General features: G+C 45.9%; 1 protein-coding gene across 1 annotated transcript; it reads right to left on the minus strand.

Annotated features, from left to right (window-relative positions):
- Nucleotides 1–1,553: 1,553 nt before the first annotated feature.
- CLDN16 (claudin 16) lies at nt 1,554–10,558 on the minus strand. Its single transcript, XM_052687463.1, has 5 exons — nt 10,119–10,558; nt 6,492–6,594; nt 6,070–6,234; nt 4,566–4,757; nt 1,554–4,229 (listed from the first exon to the last, which is right to left on the minus strand). Exons 1-5 carry the CDS (start codon nt 10,260–10,262, stop codon nt 4,090–4,092), a joined length of 744 nt encoding a protein of 247 aa, XP_052543423.1. The 5' UTR covers nt 10,263–10,558; the 3' UTR covers nt 1,554–4,089.
- Between the last annotated feature and the right edge of the window lie 10,751 nt (nt 10,559–21,309).

Here is a 21,309-nt window from a genome sequence, read left to right on the forward strand (position 1 = left end):
AGCCCAGCTCATGAGAAGAGCTGTCCTGCTCCTTGGCTTCCTGACTGTGAAAACAAAGAAAGGGATGAGCTCCTTCCTTCTGTAAGTATACTCAGGAAGCCCATCAGTCTAACACTGCTCCAGGAAAGTTACCCCTCCTAGCCTGCATGCACCCTTACTCCCTGCTGTTCTGGCAGAATTATAAAATCACCGAGGTAGGAAAAGACCAAATCCAACCCAACCCCACCATGCCCATAACCATGTCCCTTGAACACCTCCAGGGACAGTGACTCCACCGCCTCCTGGGCAGCCTGTGCCAGTGCACCATTGCTCTTTCTAGGAAGAAACTTTTCCTAATATCCAACCTGAATATCCTCATATGCAACTTAAGGCCATTACCTGTCAAGGTTTCTGTAGACCAGTGTTTTCACCTTTACAGAAGCAGAAACTTTACATGGAATCTTATGCTTTTGTGAGCACTCAGCACTTAACAAGGTCAATTATTGCAGTTTGGCTGATGTTTCCTAAGCTATATGGAAAGATAAGCTATTTCTTTACAACTCATTGCCTTAGAAGTTGGGTCTACTTTGAACACGTTCTGCTGTGACCTTCTGACTTCCTCTCATCTTGTAATATGTACTGCCCACTGACTTTGAGAAGAAATACCAAGCTGCTCTAGAAAAGTCCAGAAAATACTGAAAGGCAGGTTTATTTGTGAAGACATTCATCAAAAAACCTTGACAGGTGGAAACAGGGGCAGAAAAGAGAAGATAATTGCTTGGTGACAATCTGGAAGCAAAAGACAATGGGAACATGGGGAGGCACAGAGTTGGACTTTCACCTCCACATGTCAACAGCTGAATAATAAAGTCATTAACTGGCTCTTGAGCAAAATAGAGCAAAAAGGAAGGTGGCTGAATTATAGCAGGGAATCAGCCAGGGCTGCCAGGAGGGTTGCATATGAATATTGTGAAAAAACAAGAATTGTTAATTAATCTCTTCTTTGACTGTCATCTGAAGACACTGGGCTACAGGCTTTTGTATAGGGAGGAAGAGGATGAGGCTGGGGACAGATACTCTTTGGGTAACTCTATGGTTTAGGTTCTTTCCTTTCTTGCTCAAAAGCATCTTACAGCAGGAACTCAATAGCTACCCAAAGAAATTTGTCCTCTGCTCCCTGTGACAGTGCTTGGACAGAGTATTTTTGTTCACTGTATTTAAAGGTGGTAAAAGAGCAAACAGTGGGGTTCCTGCCCCATCTGAGAGAGAAAACCTAGTTTTCTTGGTGGAATTATACCTTTCTCTCTTCACAAGTTTAAAAAATTGATGAGAAACAGATATGCCAAAACTAGGGATAGAGTTGGCCAGCTGTCAAAGCGCTGCTGCCACTACTGATGTGCGCTGGGCTATGGCATCTGTCGGTATTAGCAAAGGTCTGGAATCCCACCCCACCTTCCTAAAACCTGCTTTCCTTCCAAGAAAGCAGTGATTTCCCTCCCAGGAATGAGGGCAGATCACCTACCCAAATGCCTCCTTGGGCAAACCTTGGAAGAGGCATTAGAGGAAGATGGCACTCAAAGGCAACTGTATTTATTGTATCTCAGAAATACGACAAAACGTAAGGGAAATAGAATTCTAAAGAAACAATCCTATCTAGTGAAAATAATAGTTCAGATAGACTGAATTCACAGAAAAATGAATGTGTGTGAAAAGTAGCAAAATCCATGTTTTAGAAAATATCCATGCACCTGCATGAGGATATGTTAGTTGACAAGGACAGGATAAGAACTTCATGATCTGATCAGGGTCACTGAAGTTTCAAAATTCTCTCTGGCTAAATTTAGGTGAAATGACATCTAACAATCAGCAAATGTTTATTTGTATCCCACTGTGATAACATTTGCTTAAGGGTAGTAAGGGGTGTGCAATACCCACTGAATGTCTTCATCTCAGGCCTGTCAGTAAGTTGACTCCCATTATTTGATTGTATTGCTTGGGGTTTGGGCAAACAGCTAAACTAGAGCTTCAAACCCCTCACAGTGTATTATCCTGAGACTGCTTGGCCTGGGTCAACTCTGACACAATCTCAACCCCATACTAACACATATCTTCCCTTCAAGAAGTCAAAATAGATTAACAGAATCACAGAATCATAAAATTGTTTGGGTTGGAAGGGTCCTTTTAGACCATTTAGTTCCAAACCCAGGGACACCTTCCACTAGACCAGGTTGCTCAAAGCCTCATTCAGATTGTCCTTGAATGCTGTTTGTCAAGCATCCCACAGTGCTTTGTTATCTTTCAAATGCAGCTGTCAGTCTTTAAGAAGGTTATGTTCTCCCAGGTGAGACATAAGGCCCCCAAAGAACACATCATCAATATATTGGTATACTCTGAGTCCCTTTCTAGGAGTGATGCATTCAAGTTCTTGTGCCAATGCACAGTGGGCAAAGACAGTGAACGAAGATACTCTTAGGGGAGGGGCATAAAAGTAAACTGTACACCTTCCCATGTAAAAGCAAACTATTCCTGTCTGTTTCTTACAAAGATCTTTACAAAGAGTGAGTTTGCATTAGAGCTGCAGTAAGAGCCCTTCTGGCCAAGGCTGACCAAGACAGTGAAAGGACAATATACTGCAGGCAGGAAAGGACACCTACTGTAGATGTCATCATTTTATTATCTTTCTCTTGCTTGCATGCATCAAAATGGGTAATCAATATCTATTTGTAGAGCATGAAATCATCTTAGCAAAGATCTAAGGCATTGCTACCCTCTGTAGCCTACAACCAGCCAGAGCCCCGATAGGCTGCCCCAATAGGAATTTGGAAGAACTAAAGAAAGCACCTTAATACATGAGCTCACCTGCAATGTCCTTAGGCTTGGGTCGTGATTTTGAAAGGGAAATGAAATCCTATGTTCTTCCTGGAGGATTTATTGCTAATGAGTAAAGGACCCAAACTAAAATAGATTGGCATCAAGGCACGACAATGAACTAATGAGGACTACACACTGCAGTCATGAAATCAGATTCAGAGTTTGATCAATCAGTACATGAACCATTACATATTAACAACTGATCAAAACATCACTTAGACTGTCAGCAGGATTTGAATGAAGCAACTCAGCATTGGACTGGTCGTTACAAAACATCAACCCAGCAAACCTAAGTGCTGCCGTGACCTTTACTTAGTCCTCTAGTGCAGGAGATGGATCCTCCAAAGCTAACAGCATACAGAGAACAGAATTAACCCTTATACTGCATGCACACTGAAGGCAAAAATGTATTGTGAATGTTTATGTAATAATTTCTGTATACATGTATATTTGAGGAATTTGCATCCTGAGTTAAGCCAGTGTTTGAGGTATGCATACGTTTTACTGGCACACCTGGAGGAGCACAAAGCTGGATGGTCAGCCCCAGAGTGTCCTCTGAGCCACTGCTTGGCTTGACCCATGTGTTGCAAGTCACAAAGCACCTCCCACCACCCTAAAAAAAGCTGAAGACCATTAGGACAAAGGCTGAGAAGTCTCCCCAGCTACAACATATTTCAGGAAGGGAGCAGGAAAAATCAACGGTTTGAGATCTGCAAGTAAATCCGCATTAGTAGGTGATTCTAGATTGCTCCTCCTCTACTACTCCAGGAAGCTGGAGTAACAGAAATGCCCATCATGTCCAGATCTCTCTGTGCCTTCTTGGTATAATCCAAGAATTCATCACTTCACACCTAACTTGTGCTTCCATCTATTAGGATCCAACTTCCAGTTTGAGGTTCTTTATGCTGAGAGCTGGTGGCTGACGTGGGAGCAGCTGATTTATTTCACTCACGCTGATAGTGATGAGCCAAAGGCTGGAAGAGTCTGTGTTGGTGATTCCAGTCTGTGCTTATGCAAGCAGCCTCAGTACTGAAGACATCAGGAATCCCTAAAGCAAGATCTTCTTGGAGGTTTTTTTTTTTTGAAGGATTTTTTTTTTTTTTAAGCTGTCATAATGCAAACAGCACAGCATACAACACACCTCAAAATTCAGCTTTGCATCTATACCACAATTGCAGGAGCTCAAGTATCTGCACAGTCCACTGGAGTGGAGCTCCTTGTGATGTTTCTGCCTCCTTCTCACACTCTTGTGTCCATGGCATACATTTTGGCAGTTGCTGTTTGTGAGGACGGCAAGTGCACGTTAGTTACAATCGTCCCAGCAGAGGAATAGCCTTTCCTCAAGGAGTATGCAGAGTGGAGCCTTCCAGAGCTGGTCTCTGTGAGGAGAGAAACGAGATCTACTCACAAGTGCGCAGAGGTTCTCAGACCGTAAACCCTCAAAATACAGAGAAAGAAGCACTCCAGTATATGAAATAATAACATTTTATGCCATATTTGCACCTCGGCTCCCACCCAAAACCCTTGATGTGCTATATAGTACTGCTGAAATAACACTATTCCCATTTTACAGCTGAAGATGTTGCAATGAAGGATGAGCAACTATCCTGAAGGACATCCTTGAAGGACATTCTGGACTCTATGGGCCTGCAGCAGGCCCATAGAGCAATGTCTCTGCCCCTTCACTGTGTTTCAGACCTGCCCGTGCTCCTCACCTCTGAAGAGGTACATGCAGCAGGTGAGCAGGGACCCAGATAAGAAGCAGCCCAGTGATCCTGCCATGCCAAGCCAGCATGACCAGCCAAACTTGTACTGGATGCCCAGAAAGACGTTGTGGAAGACCAAAGAGGTGCGCTCCACGTAGACATCAATGGCATACCACACTGATCCCGTGATGCCTGGGAGACCTGCAGGACAGGAGGGAGGTGCCACACAGAGCTGCCAGTCAGACCACAGTAATCATGAGGAGACCACAAGTACAAAATCCTGAGCTGTAGCCTTCAGTCTCCTGGATCAGACCTCAGGATGGGAAGAATCTCCTTGGACATCAAGTTTTGGCCCCTGCTCTGTCCCAGCTCTATTTGGCTGTTCACCCTGGCCCCTGCTGATGTTGTCTTGAGCCCTTCCAGACAAGGGCTGTATCTCATACCCACAGCTCCAGTTTGTAGCATTTTTATAGGATATTAGTAAGATATTTGGAAAAATTTCTACTGAAAAAGAGTAGTGAAATGTTAGTACAGGCTGCCCAGGGAGATGGTGGAGTCACCATCCCTGGAGGTGTTCAAGAACCATAGAGATGTGGCACTGAGGGACGTGCGTTAGTGGGCATGGTGTGATGGGTTGATGGTTAGCCTTGATGATCTTAATGGTCTTTCCCAACATCTGTGATTCAATGACTCACACAGATTTCTGCATTAGATGGCAAAAATTTCGGCTTCTTCTTGTTGTAAAGTTGCTTTGAGATATTAATTTTCAAATCTCTTTTGACTTTCTGAACTTTGACAACATTTTTCAGATTGATTTTGTGAGGCATGTTTAAACACGGCGGCTGTTTAAAAGAACCTGTCTAAGTACTTCACATGTGCACCCAGTAGCTGCAGTGAGTTTCGTGTTACATCTACATACACTGAAGCTGAGGTAGATGCTCGATATTGTCATAAAGTCAAATGAAATGACTCAGAACCTGTTGGCAGTCTATTTTTGTATTTAAAACTCTTCCACTGGCTGTAATAGCAAAGCATCTCAGTCAGTAAAGTATTTATCACCTGAGAAGGAGAGCTGTGTTATTACCCTTTTGTTACAAATGAGCTGAAAAGATTTTGGGCTAAGTGACTTGCCCAAGGCCACACAGTCTATGGCTGAGCCAGGAACTGAATCAGGGTGCAAGGGCATTTCTAGTCCTCTGGCAGTTCTGCCTCTTTGCCCTATTCAACAACGTTGACTTCCTCACAGTAAATCAACAGTAAGTGGAAGTCAGTCACCTCAGCAACCAAGGAATCTATCCAATAAGTGAAATAGAAAAAGACAGACTCAACTATTTGCTGCTAGGGGCAGGCAGAGAGTCCTAGAAGCTACACTGCACAAACACAGCAAATAAACATCCTTCCTTGGTGTTTGCCCTCTAGAAAATCACCAGCTTGTATCTCCAAAATAAGGGAAGGTATTAAACCTCCTTTTTGCTGAAAGATGCCTGCAAAGTGGGGAATGGTCCAAGAATACCTGCAATGAGCAAGGTAACTCCAGACACCAGGCAGATGCGCAGCTTGATAAGTGGCTCATCTGGAAGGAATTTCACACAGTCCAGACCCAGGACAAGGAAGAGAAATCCAAATCCTGCCAGTATGTCTGCTGTGATCATCATGGCTCGGGTCAGCACCAGCTTCACTGCAGAACAGAAGCAGAACAAATGAGGAATGGACATGTGGGTGGGTAATTGGGTCAGGTCCTGTGGGAACACCTTTTCCTGGGGTGAAGCTTCCTCCAGCTTTCCCTGGGACTAATCCCTCACTGAGAGAAATATGGCCACAGTATATAAGTGCATCAAATTATCTGTAACTGAATAGAAGAAATGCCCTTTTTGATCCCTGTCCTATGCTCAGGTGTCCCCAGCTCTCATGGAAACATCTTTCCCTCTTACATACCAGGGTGCTCAGCGAAGATGGAGTCGTACTCATCACATGTTTGGATCCCATCAAAAACATTTGTGACACATTCCCACCACAGACCACGGCATTTTGTACTCACCTATGGGTCAAGGAGAGAGAAAAACGACCCTAGGTTAGTATATCCACCAATCTGGATTCAGTAACTGTCCTGGTTCATCTGTTTTGATGGCTAATTGGAGTTATTTGGTAGGAAGTACTAAGAAAAGGAGAAGGATGGAGAGAAAAGGCAGTGTTTTCTATTTCTGCTCTTGGTTTTATATTGGAATGAAAGAGATTCAGATGAGATTTAAAAAAAAAATCCTATTGGGGAGGATACAAATTCTGAGGAAAAATGCTGGGAAGATATAGGGGTGGCTGGTTGGAGATACCTAAGAGGAGGTTTGCTCAGCCCTTGCCAGTTACTTGTCCAGGCTGAGCTGGGCAGGGCCGTGGACCGGACGACCAGTGAATCTGCCATTCCACTCCCTTCCAACCACCTCCCTGCAGAGAAGGCTCTGAGGATGGAGCTGCCCATGACTCATAGGGACCAGCCTTGTACCAGGAGGAGGTGGCCCCACCAGGATAAGGGAGTGTTCTATGCAGAGTGCAGGTGTGAGCCCCTTCCCAGACGCTTCTCAAGGGCTGCCCCAAATGACTCAGCCATAAACACCAGCTGGAAGAGCAAGGGCAGCCAGTGCTGGTCCTGGCCCCAGGGCTCCTGCTGCACACTGCCAGCTGTGGGACCAATCACACTCATCGTCGAGACATCCAGGCTCTGTACAGCTTGCAGTCGCATCATGGCTCATCGTTTCCATCCTTCTGAAGCCTTAGATAGCGTTCCTGGCCCAGCCTTCCATAAATCACTTTAACACGGGAGGTGTTTTCATTACCCATGCAAATATAGCAATCAGCACCTGTGAAACACTTCTAGGATTGCTCATAGGAGGAGTGAGGACAATGTGGGGGCAGCTTGGGGCTCCAGTCTGCCCTGCTTCTGCCAGGGGCACCCCACTGGAAACAGTACTTGGGGAATGGGTCTATACAGGCGATACAGCTGTACTGGTTTGGATGATGCAAGAAATTTCTTTTTCTTATGCTTTGTAAATCACAAAGCAGATAATAATGCACACCAGACACTTAATGAAGTTTAACTCGGGATGTACTGAAGCCTGAAGCCAACCACAGCATTGTCTCCATAACACAGTGTACAAGCCAAATTGTAATGCTCTCTGTGATACTGAATGGTGGATTACAGATGTCTAAAAATGACTCACTATTTCAGACAGGTAAAAAAAGTTATTGCCCAAGTTTCAGTGAAAACAATCCATATATTTTGTTTTGTGAAGATGAAAACTACTTGCAAGTTCTGAGAATGCTGGGGGCAAGTCAAATGAAAAATATCACAAAAATGAGGAGTCATGCAGGAAAAAGATATGGTTTTATTGGCTGTTATTTTTCAAGGGAAGAGTTTCATGTAAAAAAATTTGCATAGATGTTAGTTTTCACTTGAAATTAACATATTTTTATTAAATTGCATTTTGTTCCGCTTGTGTTTATTCCATTTCATATTCAACCTAAATCTCTGTGGGTTTATTCACACTATTCTGTATTCAGCTGCTACTCTCATGTACTTCCTCACTTGCTCACATTAGTATTGTTTTTTAAGTCTTACAAGCAGCATCCTCATCAATATTATTTATAAAGAGACTAACAGCATTCCAGGCTTCGTTAGCTTTCACGTAAAACAGAAGGAGGTCTTTGAGATCCAAAATCTATGTTCAATGATCTGGCTTATGAATCAACCCCTTCTCCAGATTGGGAAAAACTTGATGAATGTTCTTTGTTTCTTGGGATGTTTCAGCTGTTATCTACTCTTGCTAGCACTGAACATGGGCAAACCCAAGCACTAATTTCTGATTTTTCCTTCCTCCCATAGCAAATCTGCCCAGCCAAGGGCTCCCCAAGGAGCTGCACATCTCATCCCAAACTCCCATCTCCAGCTCTGATTGTGAAACATATAGCCACGACCTGCTTTCCCTAGCACAAGTACGCATGTAAAACATCAACTGCGTAATGACTGCAATACATATAATCATATCCTATGCGTAATGTATAATTGCTACTAAAATAATTCTAATACAAAAATAAAAAATGAAAGAACAAGCACACGCTCACCAACCTGGGGAAAGCACGTGGTGTTTTACAGCACTGTAGAAGGTGCCAACACAGTGACTGCCGAGCACAGGAGTGAACCAGGCAGTGCTTAACAGTGGTGGGGATTCTTTTAATCCAGCTACAACAGGAAGGGACTGAGTTGACACAACAGTACTTGTTAGGAAGCAGTTTATGGCTTTTACCAGCAAAAACCACTGCAAATCCTGCCCCAGCCTTGCTCACAGTTGCATGAGCACGAGCCCTGCTCTGTGCTGCAGCATCTTGCTGCAGGTCAGTGGGGATGGTGTGATGGGTTGACAGCAGGACCTGATGATCTTAGTGGTCTTTTCCAACCTCAGTGATTTCACAATTCTGTGATTTCTCCTGAAGTCAAAACTTGCCTAGCTGAAACCAGCAGTTTTATACTGCAGACCTTTCTGGCCATGAGTGGTTTCCCTGCATTCCCATATTCCTAGAAGCAGTGAGTCATTAGGGCCATTAGGGAGCTCATTCAGTCAGGTATTAAGGCTGGGGGCATTTTGCTCTATTATTTAGTATTCACACTCAGAGCAGGAATGTGAGAGTGGTGCCTGCTAATAACCACACAGGGTGTTAATGGGATGCTTAGGGACAGCCCAGCACAGGTGCCTCCTGACAAGAAGACAAGGTTACATGGCCTCAGGATACCGGGATCGATTCTTTTCTGGACTCACTTTACTTAGGAGTTGGGTTTTCCTCCTCCATTTTGCTTAGAAATTATGGATCAATGATGGGTTGATGGTTGGACTAGATGATCTCAAGTGGCCTTTTCCAACCTTACTGATCCTATGATTCTGTTACTCTAATTTGTGACCCATTTGGCTTTTCTGCTCGTACCAGCATCCTCAGCTTAATCCAGGTGACTCACAGCTTCCTGAAATGAATCTAAAACATGTTCCAAATTAGGACGATAAGCAAAGAGTGATATCCCAGTCACACTAGTGGGATTATGCTGTTTTTCTTTACATGAAAGTGCTAATGTCTGCACAAGTTCAAGAAAATAGTTTTGGGAGCTGGATCTGACAGCAGTCCCTATGCACCCCATAGGCTTCTGCTAGCTCTGTAGCTCAGTGGCTGTTAAGAAAAATGACTGTGCACACGTTGGACTTTATCACCAAGAAGTCTGGCCTACAAAATTAGAAACATCTCCAAAAAACCCACTGCAGGCTGGAGCTGCACGGTAACACGCTCTAGTTCATGCACACTTAAATCTGAAACTTCTGAACTTTTCCTGAGAGTGGAATCCAGCAGAAAGAATTACACAAAATACCCCTGTCCCCCAGCTCTTGCCAGAGCCATTCATCTCATTTTCATCCACTTTCATCCTGCATGACAGTGGAAATGTAGATGAAAGCGAAGCAATGATGCCAGAAACCAAACTCTCTCTAGGACACATCTGATTTGGAGATCAGGTTCTCCAAAAGATCTTACCTCCAGGGAATCGTCAGCGTTCACCATCCAGCAGTCTGTCCAGGTAGATGCTATCAAAAAGCCAGTAGAGAAAAAAGCAAAAAAACAGCCAGCATACTGGAGGAAAAACCTCATCCCAGCAGGTGTTGGTACATCCAGTGGCATGGCAAAAGCAGTGCCCAGGTCTTGTTCTTAAAGCTGGGCAAAAGGCAGACCCTCAGCATCCCAGATTGCCTCTATTTGTTCCAGTGGCCATGAGCAGAAGGAATTCCTGCCTTCTGTAGATGTCACATGTGGAGAATGGCTGCCAGAGCGATGCTGGACTACAGTAAGCATGGGAGGAGGGAGCTCAGAGCTGCTGCCACCAATCAGCCCCACATGGCTGGAGCTGGTCATGTCTGGCTGGAGAAAATAGGGCTGAGGCAGGAGTGGCACACAGGTAACTGGAGTCCTGGGTCTCTGAGAGGAAAAAATGAAAAGTATGATGGCAGGGACTGGGAAAGCAGGGATTTCTAAAAAGAATCAAAAGCTGTTACTCAGTGCAGAAGTGTTGAGCACTGCTACGGTCACACTCAAGAGCATTCACGGGTACATGCATGCAATATGTTAACATTTATTCCTCCATACTTGTTCATGCCTGAGCTCTGAGAAACTATAATGTGTACAAGTGTAATTCCCAGGCCCTTCTGTTCCTCTATGGGGCTCCAGTGCCCCGATGATGGAGCTTGATGCAGGAACGTCGCTAGGAAGGGAAGGGAACAGGCAGCAGCTGTGGATCCCCAGAGCCAACACCAACAGCTCCCAGCAACCATCCCAACTCAGGTGTGGAGACAAACCCAAAACTCCTCATGCCCTGCTCATCAGTTTTTTCACTGCAGATCACACATGGGAATCCTGAACTTTTCCATCCAAGCTCCAGGGAATCTTCCAGGAAAACCAAGGGGCAGCAGGACTATTCCAAAGGTCCAAATGCACAAAATCAGCACAGACTCAACAATCTTTACTTTTGGAAAGAGAAACCATAAAAGAGTGGAGATTCAGTGGACAAGTCTTCTGCACAGGGCTGAGGAGCAACTTATTGCCCTGCTTTCAGCTGCTCGCAGTCTGCCTCCAAACCGAGCGTGGCTGTCATCTCAGCTGCCACCTGCAGATGGAGCCAGGCGGTACTTTTACAAAGCTGCTCAGAGCTTGCTTTCCCTGCTCCAGGATCGCCTTCCAAATACAAGAGCAGTAACAAATGTATTATTGCAGTGATATATGTGGCCTATAGAATTCCTCTCGTAGCCTCATGGAGCAGTTTTACTCCCAGAGTCAGCTTTCTGCCCTAATCCCAGGATCACTCTGTTCTTCACAGGTCACACTACAGAGAAGTCCTCAGCATGTGCTTCTGGGAGACGCTGCACAAAGAACAAAATGCCCATGTTGAAAAGCCATGCTCTACAGGACTCTGTGCTGCTTTACCTCATCTCATCTGTGTTTTATAATTCCATCCTTAGAAGGTAACCACTGCAAAACTTTTCATCTTTCTCTGCTGGATGCTGTAGTGAGCCTTCCCACAAACAGAGCTGAATCCTTATAGAAGACAAGAGCAGAGCTTGCAAGCAGCAGAATCACAGAATCACAGAATGACCAGGGTTGGAAGGGACCTCAAGGATCATGAATCTCCAACCCCCCCTGCCACATGCAGGGCCACCAACCTCCTCATTTAATACTAGACCAGGTTGACTAGGGTCCCATCCAACCTAGCGTTGAACACCTCTAGGGACAGGGCATCCACAACTTCTCTGGGCAGCCTGTTCCAGCACCTTACCACTCTCATAACAAAGAACTTCCCCCTCACATCCAACCTAAATCTTCCCTCCCTGAACTTAAAACCATTTCCCCTTGTCCTGCTCTTAAGGACTGCTGTTAATTCAGCAGAGCCTGGATTGGACAAGAAACGTGCTACAAGCATATCAAAGACTCAGAGAATCTTTAAGATTGGAAAAGATCACTAAGACCACCAAGGTCAACCCTACCCCACCATGCCCACTGACCACGTCCTTGGGCAGCCTGTGCCAATGCAATACTACATGCATCTCCATATATCTCACTGTCTTGAACTCCCATACAAACTCTCTGAGAGAAAAAATAAAACACAGTTTGGAGAGAATAGGCATTTTTCCCAACACAAACATGAGGCAGAAAGAAAAAGCTCTCAGAAGGATAGCAGGACCACACTAATAGCCAGAGTAGTGTTTCAAATCTTTTGTTCTAAGCTTAGCTCACTGGATGTCCAAGAAGCAATACCATTGAAAGGCTGAAGGCAGGTGTTCAGGTGCCCATGGCACCCATGATTTGCTACATCTCTCTACAGTCCTGGCAATATTATTTTCCGCATGCCTAGAGATTCATGCTGCTGTCCCAACTCCATGTTCTCCCTGTGTGCACCCTTCCTGCAGGGCAAGGAAGTGAATGACCCTTCCTGGAGCAGGATGCCAGTGCTTCTTTGACTTTGAGTCACTGGGGATGGGAAGTGGCTTCACATTGGCCATTTGCATCTAGCTTGGGGCATAGGAGCATCCTGGTCTTGTTGGGGAGCAGGCCAGAATCCTCCAGCTTTCTTTGGTGTAAGACTGCTACAGAGCATGTGACATGAGACAGTCATCTAGTCCAACCATCCACCTACTACCAATATTGCCCACTAACCACATCCCTGAGTGCCACATCTCCACAATTCTTGAACATCTCCAGGGATGGTGACTCCACCACATCCCTGTGCGAGGTTCAAATACTCTTTCTGAGAAGTTATTTTTCCTAATATCCAGGCTGAATCTTCTTATACTCTGCCTTCCCAGCATAGCATGACAGATGACCTTCCCTCTGTACAACTACCTGAAGGAGGTTGGAGCAAGGTGGGAATCGACCGCTTCTCCCAGGCAACAGCTATGTAAAGACAGGCAATGGCCTTCAGTTGTACCAGGGGAGGTTCAGGTTGGATAGTAGGAAAAATTCCTTCTCAGAAAGAGTGATGAGGCAGTAGCACAGGCTGCCCAGGAGGGTGGTGGAGTCACTGTCCCTGGAGGTGTTCAAGAACCACAGAGATGTGGCACTGAGGGATGTAGGTCAGTGGGGATGGTGTGATGGGTTGACAGCCGGACCTGATGATCTTAGTGGTCTTTTCCAGACTTAATGATTCTGTGATTCTAAAATTTACAGTACTTTGAGGCTAACAAAAGCACTAGGGTGTCCTAGTATTTAATTACCAGGGCTTGGCTTTGTAGAGCTCTTAAACTGCATGGGAACAATGCAGCAGCACAACCTGGCTAACAGAGCAACCTTATCACCTGGTTCGCATGCTCCCAGTAATAAGATGAGCATGCTCCAGGTTGATTGCTTTTATTACTCCATTAGCACAAAGGGGACTGTGTTCCCTGTCAAAGACGAGCTATTACGTTCTCATTTCCATTACGGATGTACTTACAGAAAGTGACAGAGACTCTTGCTACTTCTGGGAGGATCATGGCTGATTTTCAGCCACGCATCCACAAAACTGTTCTTAGAACAACACCCAGTGAGGCTGCAGTCCCATGAGTGGAGCACAGTGGGTCCCACCTTTGCTGCCAACATGTTCAAGAGCCATGGAGATGTGGCTCTGAGGGTTAGTAGGCACGGTGGGAATGAGCTGACAATTGGACTACGTGGACCTTGTGGTCTTTTCCAACTTTAATGCTTCTATGATTCTATGGTACATTTTATTTTATGGCTGTATAGTAAACCCCACACCTGAGGAACATACGATCTCAGAGACGTATTACTAACCCCATTCTAGAGCTGGGGAAACTGAGGCAGTGACTAAGCAAGTGACTTAGAGGAGTCACAGCCCCACTCCTCCTGCCACACAGTGGCTGCACTCTCCACATGGGAGTGGTGAGATCTTTATCTGCTCAACATGTGTGACCGCTCAGGGTTCCTGAAAGCAGCCACCAAGAACACGCAGTGCCGTCGCTACATACCAGGCTCACGCAGGCGTGTAGGGGCAGAGGAGTGGGGCAGCGGATCAGACACACCTTTTCTTGGCATGTCCTTAGTTCCGCGAATAGTCCTCGTCCCCAGGCACCCCGTGGGCTGTTGGTGCCCTGCCACTTCCCTGTGTCCTCATCCCCTTCTGAGCACGTGTCTCCCAGCATAAGCCTGAATTCTCCCCTGCCATGATACAAAGGTGACTGAAGCACAAGGTTTGTGCTTCCAATCTCAGTCATGCTGGAAGTACACGGGGAACAGAGTGCACATCTGGCTCTTTCCACAGTTTCAGGGAAAAGCAAAGGAAGAGAAGTCACGTGGTGGAAACTGCTCATGCTTCCCAGGAAGCTGGCTCCCTTTGGGTGAGGATGTGTCCCAGTAAGCCAGGACATGTCCCTGGACCTGCTACTGTCCCCTGCAGCCTGGTGAGTCACTGCACAAGAAGCATCCACTCTGGAACGCCGTGCCCCTCACTCCCATTCAGCCAGCTTTCTTATCAGAGAGTGACAAAAGACCCTCCGGGGACTCAGAGAGGGGGGATAAAAGGGGCTGCTGAGAAATGCTTAGCGTGGCAACAAGATGTTTGATCTGCTGTGGAAGGGAAAGAGTTGAAGTTCGGAGAAAGCAGAGGGCTGACTCACAGCTCACGAGCTTAGGGCAGCTTTTGGGGCTGGTTGGGGGATGTGGGTGCCTGCCCACCTGTCTGGGACCAGTTCTCACTTCTGTCCCCGTGCTGGACACACAGATCTGCCCAGAGCAGATGTGGGACTGACCCAGGTCTTCCACACTCCCTAACCCTAACCCTAGCCCTAACCCTGAATCCTAAATAAGTGAGGAGGGCTCTCACTTTTCTCTCCTAACAGAGGCTTGGGCCAAATTGCCCATTCACTGAGCATCGCTCCCATCCTTACTCCTTCCTCCCAGTGTTGAAGTTCCTCTCACTTTCGCATCATCCCTGGCCCTCGCCTACACAGGTCCCACTGTGTCTCACACTGTTCTCACCTCATTTATCTCCCACATCCCTCACCTGGCCACACGGACAGTCAGTCCTGCAGCCCGGTGGGTCCCTGCTTTCACTGAGGAAGGACACCAGGCACAGGGAGTTTCTTCATCTGCTTCTTCTCATGCTTTGTAGGTGCTTTCATAGGGGCGTGGACCTGCCAGAGCACTCCGGAGTCACCAAACCTTTTGTGTGTACCGGCTCTGGGAAGGTTTTTCGTGACAGAGAGACAAAGCTGTGAGAAAAGCACGTAGAGCCCCTGGACTGTAGCCAGGTAACTGGGGCTTTCATCTCCCTGAGGCACTGAAATATGACCCTGTGTTGCCAGCGTGCTCTCCCAGCCCTAAAGACAACGAGACAACGAGAACCATGCGTCAGAAAGTAGTTCGGGGGGGGGGGGCAGGTGAAGCTCTGTCCCTCCTCTGCCTTGCACACCTGTGCACACACACACACACATACTGCTTCTCATGCAGGTGAGTCTTGCACTTAGCAAAGGATTTTCAAGAGTTTCAATTCCAGGTTGACACAATACAATACAATAACTGGCTGTATTTAAAGATTTCTGCAGGTTTGACCCTGCTCCCCACTGGAAAATCCAGCCATGTGTGCCTAAGGAGCAGCTACGGAAATACCTGACTCTGGTTTCAGTGTCTTAAAGGGGACAGAAGCATACCAGTTCCTACAATTCCCATCCTAACGTTCTGTTCAGTTATGCAGAAATTTATTTATTTATTGTAGGTCGTACGAGCTCAACATAACAATGAGAATGGTGAGCAATTTTTCACCATTTCCAGCCTCTCATAAGACTTTATGCAGCATAGTAATCTGTGTACTTTAAATAACTTCAATATTCAAGTACATCCCAAATAGAATGGCAGAGTCATTAAGGTTGGGAAAGACCTCTAAGGTCACCTAGTCCAACCCCAACCCATCCCCACCACACCCACTGACCACGTCCCTCAGTGCCACATCTCCACGGTTCCTGAACACCTCCAGGGATGGTGACTCTCCCACCTCCCTGGGCAGCCTGTGACAATGCAACATCACTCTTTCAGAGAAGGAATTTTTTTCTAAAATCCAACCTGAACCTCTCCTGGCACAACTCGAGGCCATTCCCTGTCAGCTCAGCACTGTCACCTAGGGGAAGGTTGCTAAGTTCTTTGGGCCCATCAGACCCACATTTCCTAACATTTTGTGCTAATAACTGAGTTCAGAAACCCCAAATGACCTGAAAACTCATGTTCCAGCTTCTATACTGCACGTGAACAGCTAGAACAGCCTGATCTACAACTCCTGCAGCAGTTTATGGCACAGCCTTTCTAGGAAAGAAAGACCATGGATTGCTTTATCTTCCTGGCATCAGTTGTTTGGCTTATCACAAGGGCTGAGGAAATGGATAGATGTTGTGGTTTGGGAACAAAGTGATGAGACACAGACATACATTGGGATGGGAATCTTTGATCAGTCTCTAAAAAGGCTGACTACAGCATGGGCTTTTCCTTGACATGAAGGCTGCCCCAAAACCAGACTCACAGGTACTCTACTGGGTGAGCAACATGAATGGTGGTAATTCTGGCTTCATGGTGATGACTTTGTCTCCAGTCTCAGCTTAACAGCAGTTCCAGCAGAGGGATTCAGACCTAATCATTAACTACCTCCTCTTCTTCCTCTTTCAGTCTCCTTATTGTATCTTCCTTCCATTACAGTTCCTCCTCCTTCTTTCTTCTGATTTCATGAAGAGTCACTTGAGGAACAGGAAAAAATTTTCAGAGGTGATCCTGAAGGTGATTGGATTCTTCACTTCTTCACTCATCTCAGGAAATTCATTCCATAGCCATCAAAGTCACACACGAACCCCCAGCAGAGACCTGGAAAGGTATGGGCAGAAATGTGTTCCTTGCTACAACTCCATTCCTTGGAGGAGCTGAGAGATGTTTTTTGTAAGTGCACTTAGAAAACTCTTCTATGAATATGCAGGTTCCAGGGATGAATTTTACTATGTCGGGACCACGGTACATGTCTGGACCTTGACTCTCACACACGCAGATCTGTTTCCTCTCCCTCTTTGGGTCTCACCCACTCACACTGCTTTGCTCCCTGCTCCAGGACTCCAAGCTGGTTGGACTAGATGACCTTAGTGGTCATTTTCAATCTTAATGATTCCATGATTCTACAAAAAGAAGCTCCAGTGCTGCATCTGCACTTTCTGGCACATGAGGCCCAGAGGAAGAAAATTTCTACACCTTTGTCTGTCACCTTTTCCAACAAGGCGAATTCTCCATCTGTCGCTTAGCTGTTGAGGCCCTAGATGATTCCACCATGCATGTCCTACCACCTAACACCAGGATTAGAGTTACATATTTGTTTATTATATGACACAGAGCTACTTTCTGCCAAGAGCCTACAGAGGCCAGTTTAATAACTCCCTGCTTTTCACTCCCTCACCTCTATAGTACTGCAAAGCTCATCACTTCCATAAATTTGACTGTTTGATTTTTGTTTTCTTTCTGACCTCTGGTACAGAATATCCAGCCAAAGAACAATCCTAAAACAGAAAAATCCAAAGCAAAACAAATCCTACTCTACGGGTCAAATCTCTTGGCCTCCATGGGATGGGTTTCTTGCCATAGAGTCTTCATCAGAGCTTTCAGGATTGCTTTGGGAATTAACTCATGAGTGCTGCTGCAGATAATGACAGATACGATGCAGCTTTATAAATACCAAAACCACCTTGTTTACAGATGAGAGTGATTTCAGTGTTTTGGGGCTTTCTGGGGAGCATTCTCAGGCATTGTGGTCATTTGTGGGTTGCTGATTCAAGGGAGAGGGAAAAACATGGCGACAGGTGAGCACCAAAAGGCCAAGAAGGAGACAGGATCCCATCCGGAGCTCTCATTGGAGGTTGGTTTGGAGAAGAAGCCAGAACAACAGCCAGCCTCCAGCCCACACAACCTCCATCCGTTGCATATGACCGCGTTTCAAATGGAGCCAGAAGAAATCAATAATGTGAAGAGCAGAGTGAAACTACTCCCAGAACTGCACCTTTGTTACAGCCAGTGAGGAAATGTCAATGTTTGAATGGCTGCAAGAAGAGGGTTGATTATTAGCTTGGTTTATCTCCAGCAGATTAGGAATTCCAGGTCATGTCTATTGACCAAACACTGAGTGTTTTAAGGTGTTTCTGACTCAAAATTTGAGAAGGAACAATTCACACAGCCCATTTCAAATCCAGTTTTCACTGAGTATTCCTGGTGGGCAGTCAGTATAAAACAAATCCCTGGCGCTTCCTTCATGAACTGCAAAGTTTGGTTCCAATGAGGGAATCTGAACTTCCCTTCTGGCAATGGAAAATTCAATCTGGGCGTGCAGGGAAAATCTCCAGTTGTAATGCTGTATTTCGGGTGGTCCAGTGTGGAGCCAGGAGCTGGACTCAATGGTTCTTCTGAGTCCCATCTGGGGATACTCTAGTTAATATCTAGTCTAGTGCAGGATATTCTATCTTCTTGTTGACTTTTAGCCAATAAGCCACATTTGGAGCTGGCCTTCTCCACGAAAACTTGGTGCTGAATTCCTGCATGTAGTGAGCAGCTGATGCAGGGTTAAACTTTCGTGCTCTTGAGTTCTACAGCCCTGCAGGTTGTGATCTTTGGCTGCTTCAGCTGCTCCCATGGTCAAACACAGTGCAGATAGGGAGGATGCATTCCCACACAGTCCCCGACTAATCCCACAGAAGATACGCAGCAGCTTCTGACGTATGGACAAACAGGACCTGTACCAAGACACAGTCAGCCCATCAGGGTGGGCTGCAGCATGACTTGGAGATGGTTCACTATGTGTTTTGTATTAGCCCCAACACTGAGTGCCCAGAGATGGTGGGATGGGCAGACAGTGTCTGGTCAATCCCATTTTCTGATCCAGTGTGAAGCTTATATCTTTCTGCTGAAACCTGGTCCATGTGGCCGTGCCTGCTCTGCACACCTGTAAGACATTTGCCAATAAATGTCTTGAAGAAAAAGGAAACCAGGCTGCAAGTCCTGGCAAGTGTAAAAGCTTGTTTTTGCCAGAAAAGGAAACAGGTATCATTAACTACCCACAGATCACAAACTTCTGCTGAGTCCTCTGCCTGACACCGCCCAAGGGGGCAAAACAATCACAGTGTTAAGCATTTGCAAGGATACAACAGGAGGGAAATCTTGATGAAGAATTAGCATCATGTCTGCCTGCAGATTAAAGCTTCACACTTTGTATGTATTTATATACATACGCTTTAGTATCTTCTCACTTGACCCTGCATTTGTAAAGGATGTAAAAGGAAGACTCACACATTTATCTAAGAACAGGCAATCATGAACACTATCAGTGCAGGAATACCTCTACCCTAGAGAATACAGAGGAGATTGCAACATCTTGGACAAAACCAGGTCCTTCAGCTGAGATTAAGAATGCAAAGGAAAGGTATTTCCTCATAAGGCAGGTAGAAAAAGATTTGGTACTAGCATGTGAAAACTGTTAGGGACTTTCAGTGAAAAAAGAATCTTAGGCAGAGTAGGAAAGACAGTGACTACTGTGTAAGAGTGTTTATTTTGCCTGCTGAGCCAGCGCAGAAAACTATTTGAAGAAGAGAGAATAAAGATATCTAATACACAAAGAAAGGAATAAGCCCAGAAGAGAAGACCTGATGATTTTAGCAATGTTGTAAAAAATCTCAGCAAATTCCAGAGCACTGAGAATGCTGATGAGTGATGAAGAGGAAATGCAGAGTTTCGGTGTTTTATCTTGATGTATAAATTGCTTGTGATGTCCGCAGGAAGAGGTGCTGGGTTTTGAAATCATTCATGAAACATGACTAAGAAGTTACCAATTTCAAGTTGACCCTGGAAAGCAAAATATGAATTGGGGGTTTGTGAGGCTCTGGGTATGAGGTGTTTAACTGTCAGGGGTGTTCAATGGTCAAAGAGGCAAGAAGGATGAGGTAGGGAAGACATGGGCAAACAGAGACATGAGCACAGAGCTTTTGCCCAGAAAGTACAAAAGCACAGGGGATGAGCCTGTATTGCAGCCCAGCACATGGATGTATCTCAGTATGGTCTTACATCAACTTTATTTGAACCAACTCTGCCATATATTCATGCAGTAATACTGCTCAATGCAGTACTCACTGGGAATAGGGGGCAATGGGACTGCTGCACAGCCCCACAGAAGCATAGCATCCATCTCCAGGATCAAATCCCACAGTATCCCTCGCAGAATAAGGCTAAGCTGTGAGGCTTTCTGGAAGAGGAAGAAACTGAGGATGCATGGTGTCCTACTATGTGTCCAAGCAGCCAGCCTCACACCCAGACAGCTTTAGCACAACATGGCCCAAAGTTGCCACCAAGACATGCACTAAGCCCAGCTTTTCCCAAGTATGGGGTGAGTGTGGATTGCATCCACTCCCATCGTTGACTCCCATCAAGGAGCCAGCAGCACGGTCAGCGCTCCATGACAGTTGGACTAAATGATCTTTTCCAACCTTAATGATTCTGTGATCCTATGATTCTATCATAGGATCATGTGCTTCACACACACTGCATGTCTCTCCTCAACCTCACTCCTACTGCATTCAGAAGGTTGCTACCTAGGATTTCTCCCGCTGTTCTCCTGCAAGCTCCAATGGAGGGCCTGAGACTTTCCCACACAGCACTGCTCTGTTGCCCTTCCTGGCCATTTGGAGCCTGTAGGCAAAGGCTCTAAGCCCTCTGAAAGCATTTCTGGAACTTGCACTCCTGCCCAGAGCTGACCATGTGCAGCAAGGAGCTGCCTGCTGTACCTGAGAGGTGTGGGATGGTCAGGAGAGGGTGAGTCGGTTCAGTGCTCTGAAGCACTCAGGAACTCTGCATTGCAGGTGGACATTATCAGACTGATAGCACTACCCAGACATCAATGTCTAGACACTCCTAGCCCTGCTCTCCCCGGTTGAGTGAGGGTTTCTGCTGTGTCTCTTCATCAGGGACTGCTTCTCCCAGGGATCAGATGAAGGCCAGCACCACCCTGTTCTCTCTGCTCCCTGTAAGAGAGCCTTTGATGAAAGCACAGTGTGATGCATCTACTTTATTATCTCTGCGTTGCCAAAGAAAACTTTGCTGTTTTCTTCTTTTTCCCTCCCAAACCTATAAAACCAGACTCCAAAGTCCTAGAAAAACACCATTCCTTCAGCTGCAGATTCACAGG

Source organism: Tympanuchus pallidicinctus, unplaced genomic scaffold (assembly GCF_026119805.1).
Source record: "Tympanuchus pallidicinctus isolate F22 unplaced genomic scaffold, pur_lepc_1.0 scaffold22, whole genome shotgun sequence".
Classification (NCBI taxonomy): domain Eukaryota; kingdom Metazoa; phylum Chordata; class Aves; order Galliformes; family Phasianidae; genus Tympanuchus; species Tympanuchus pallidicinctus.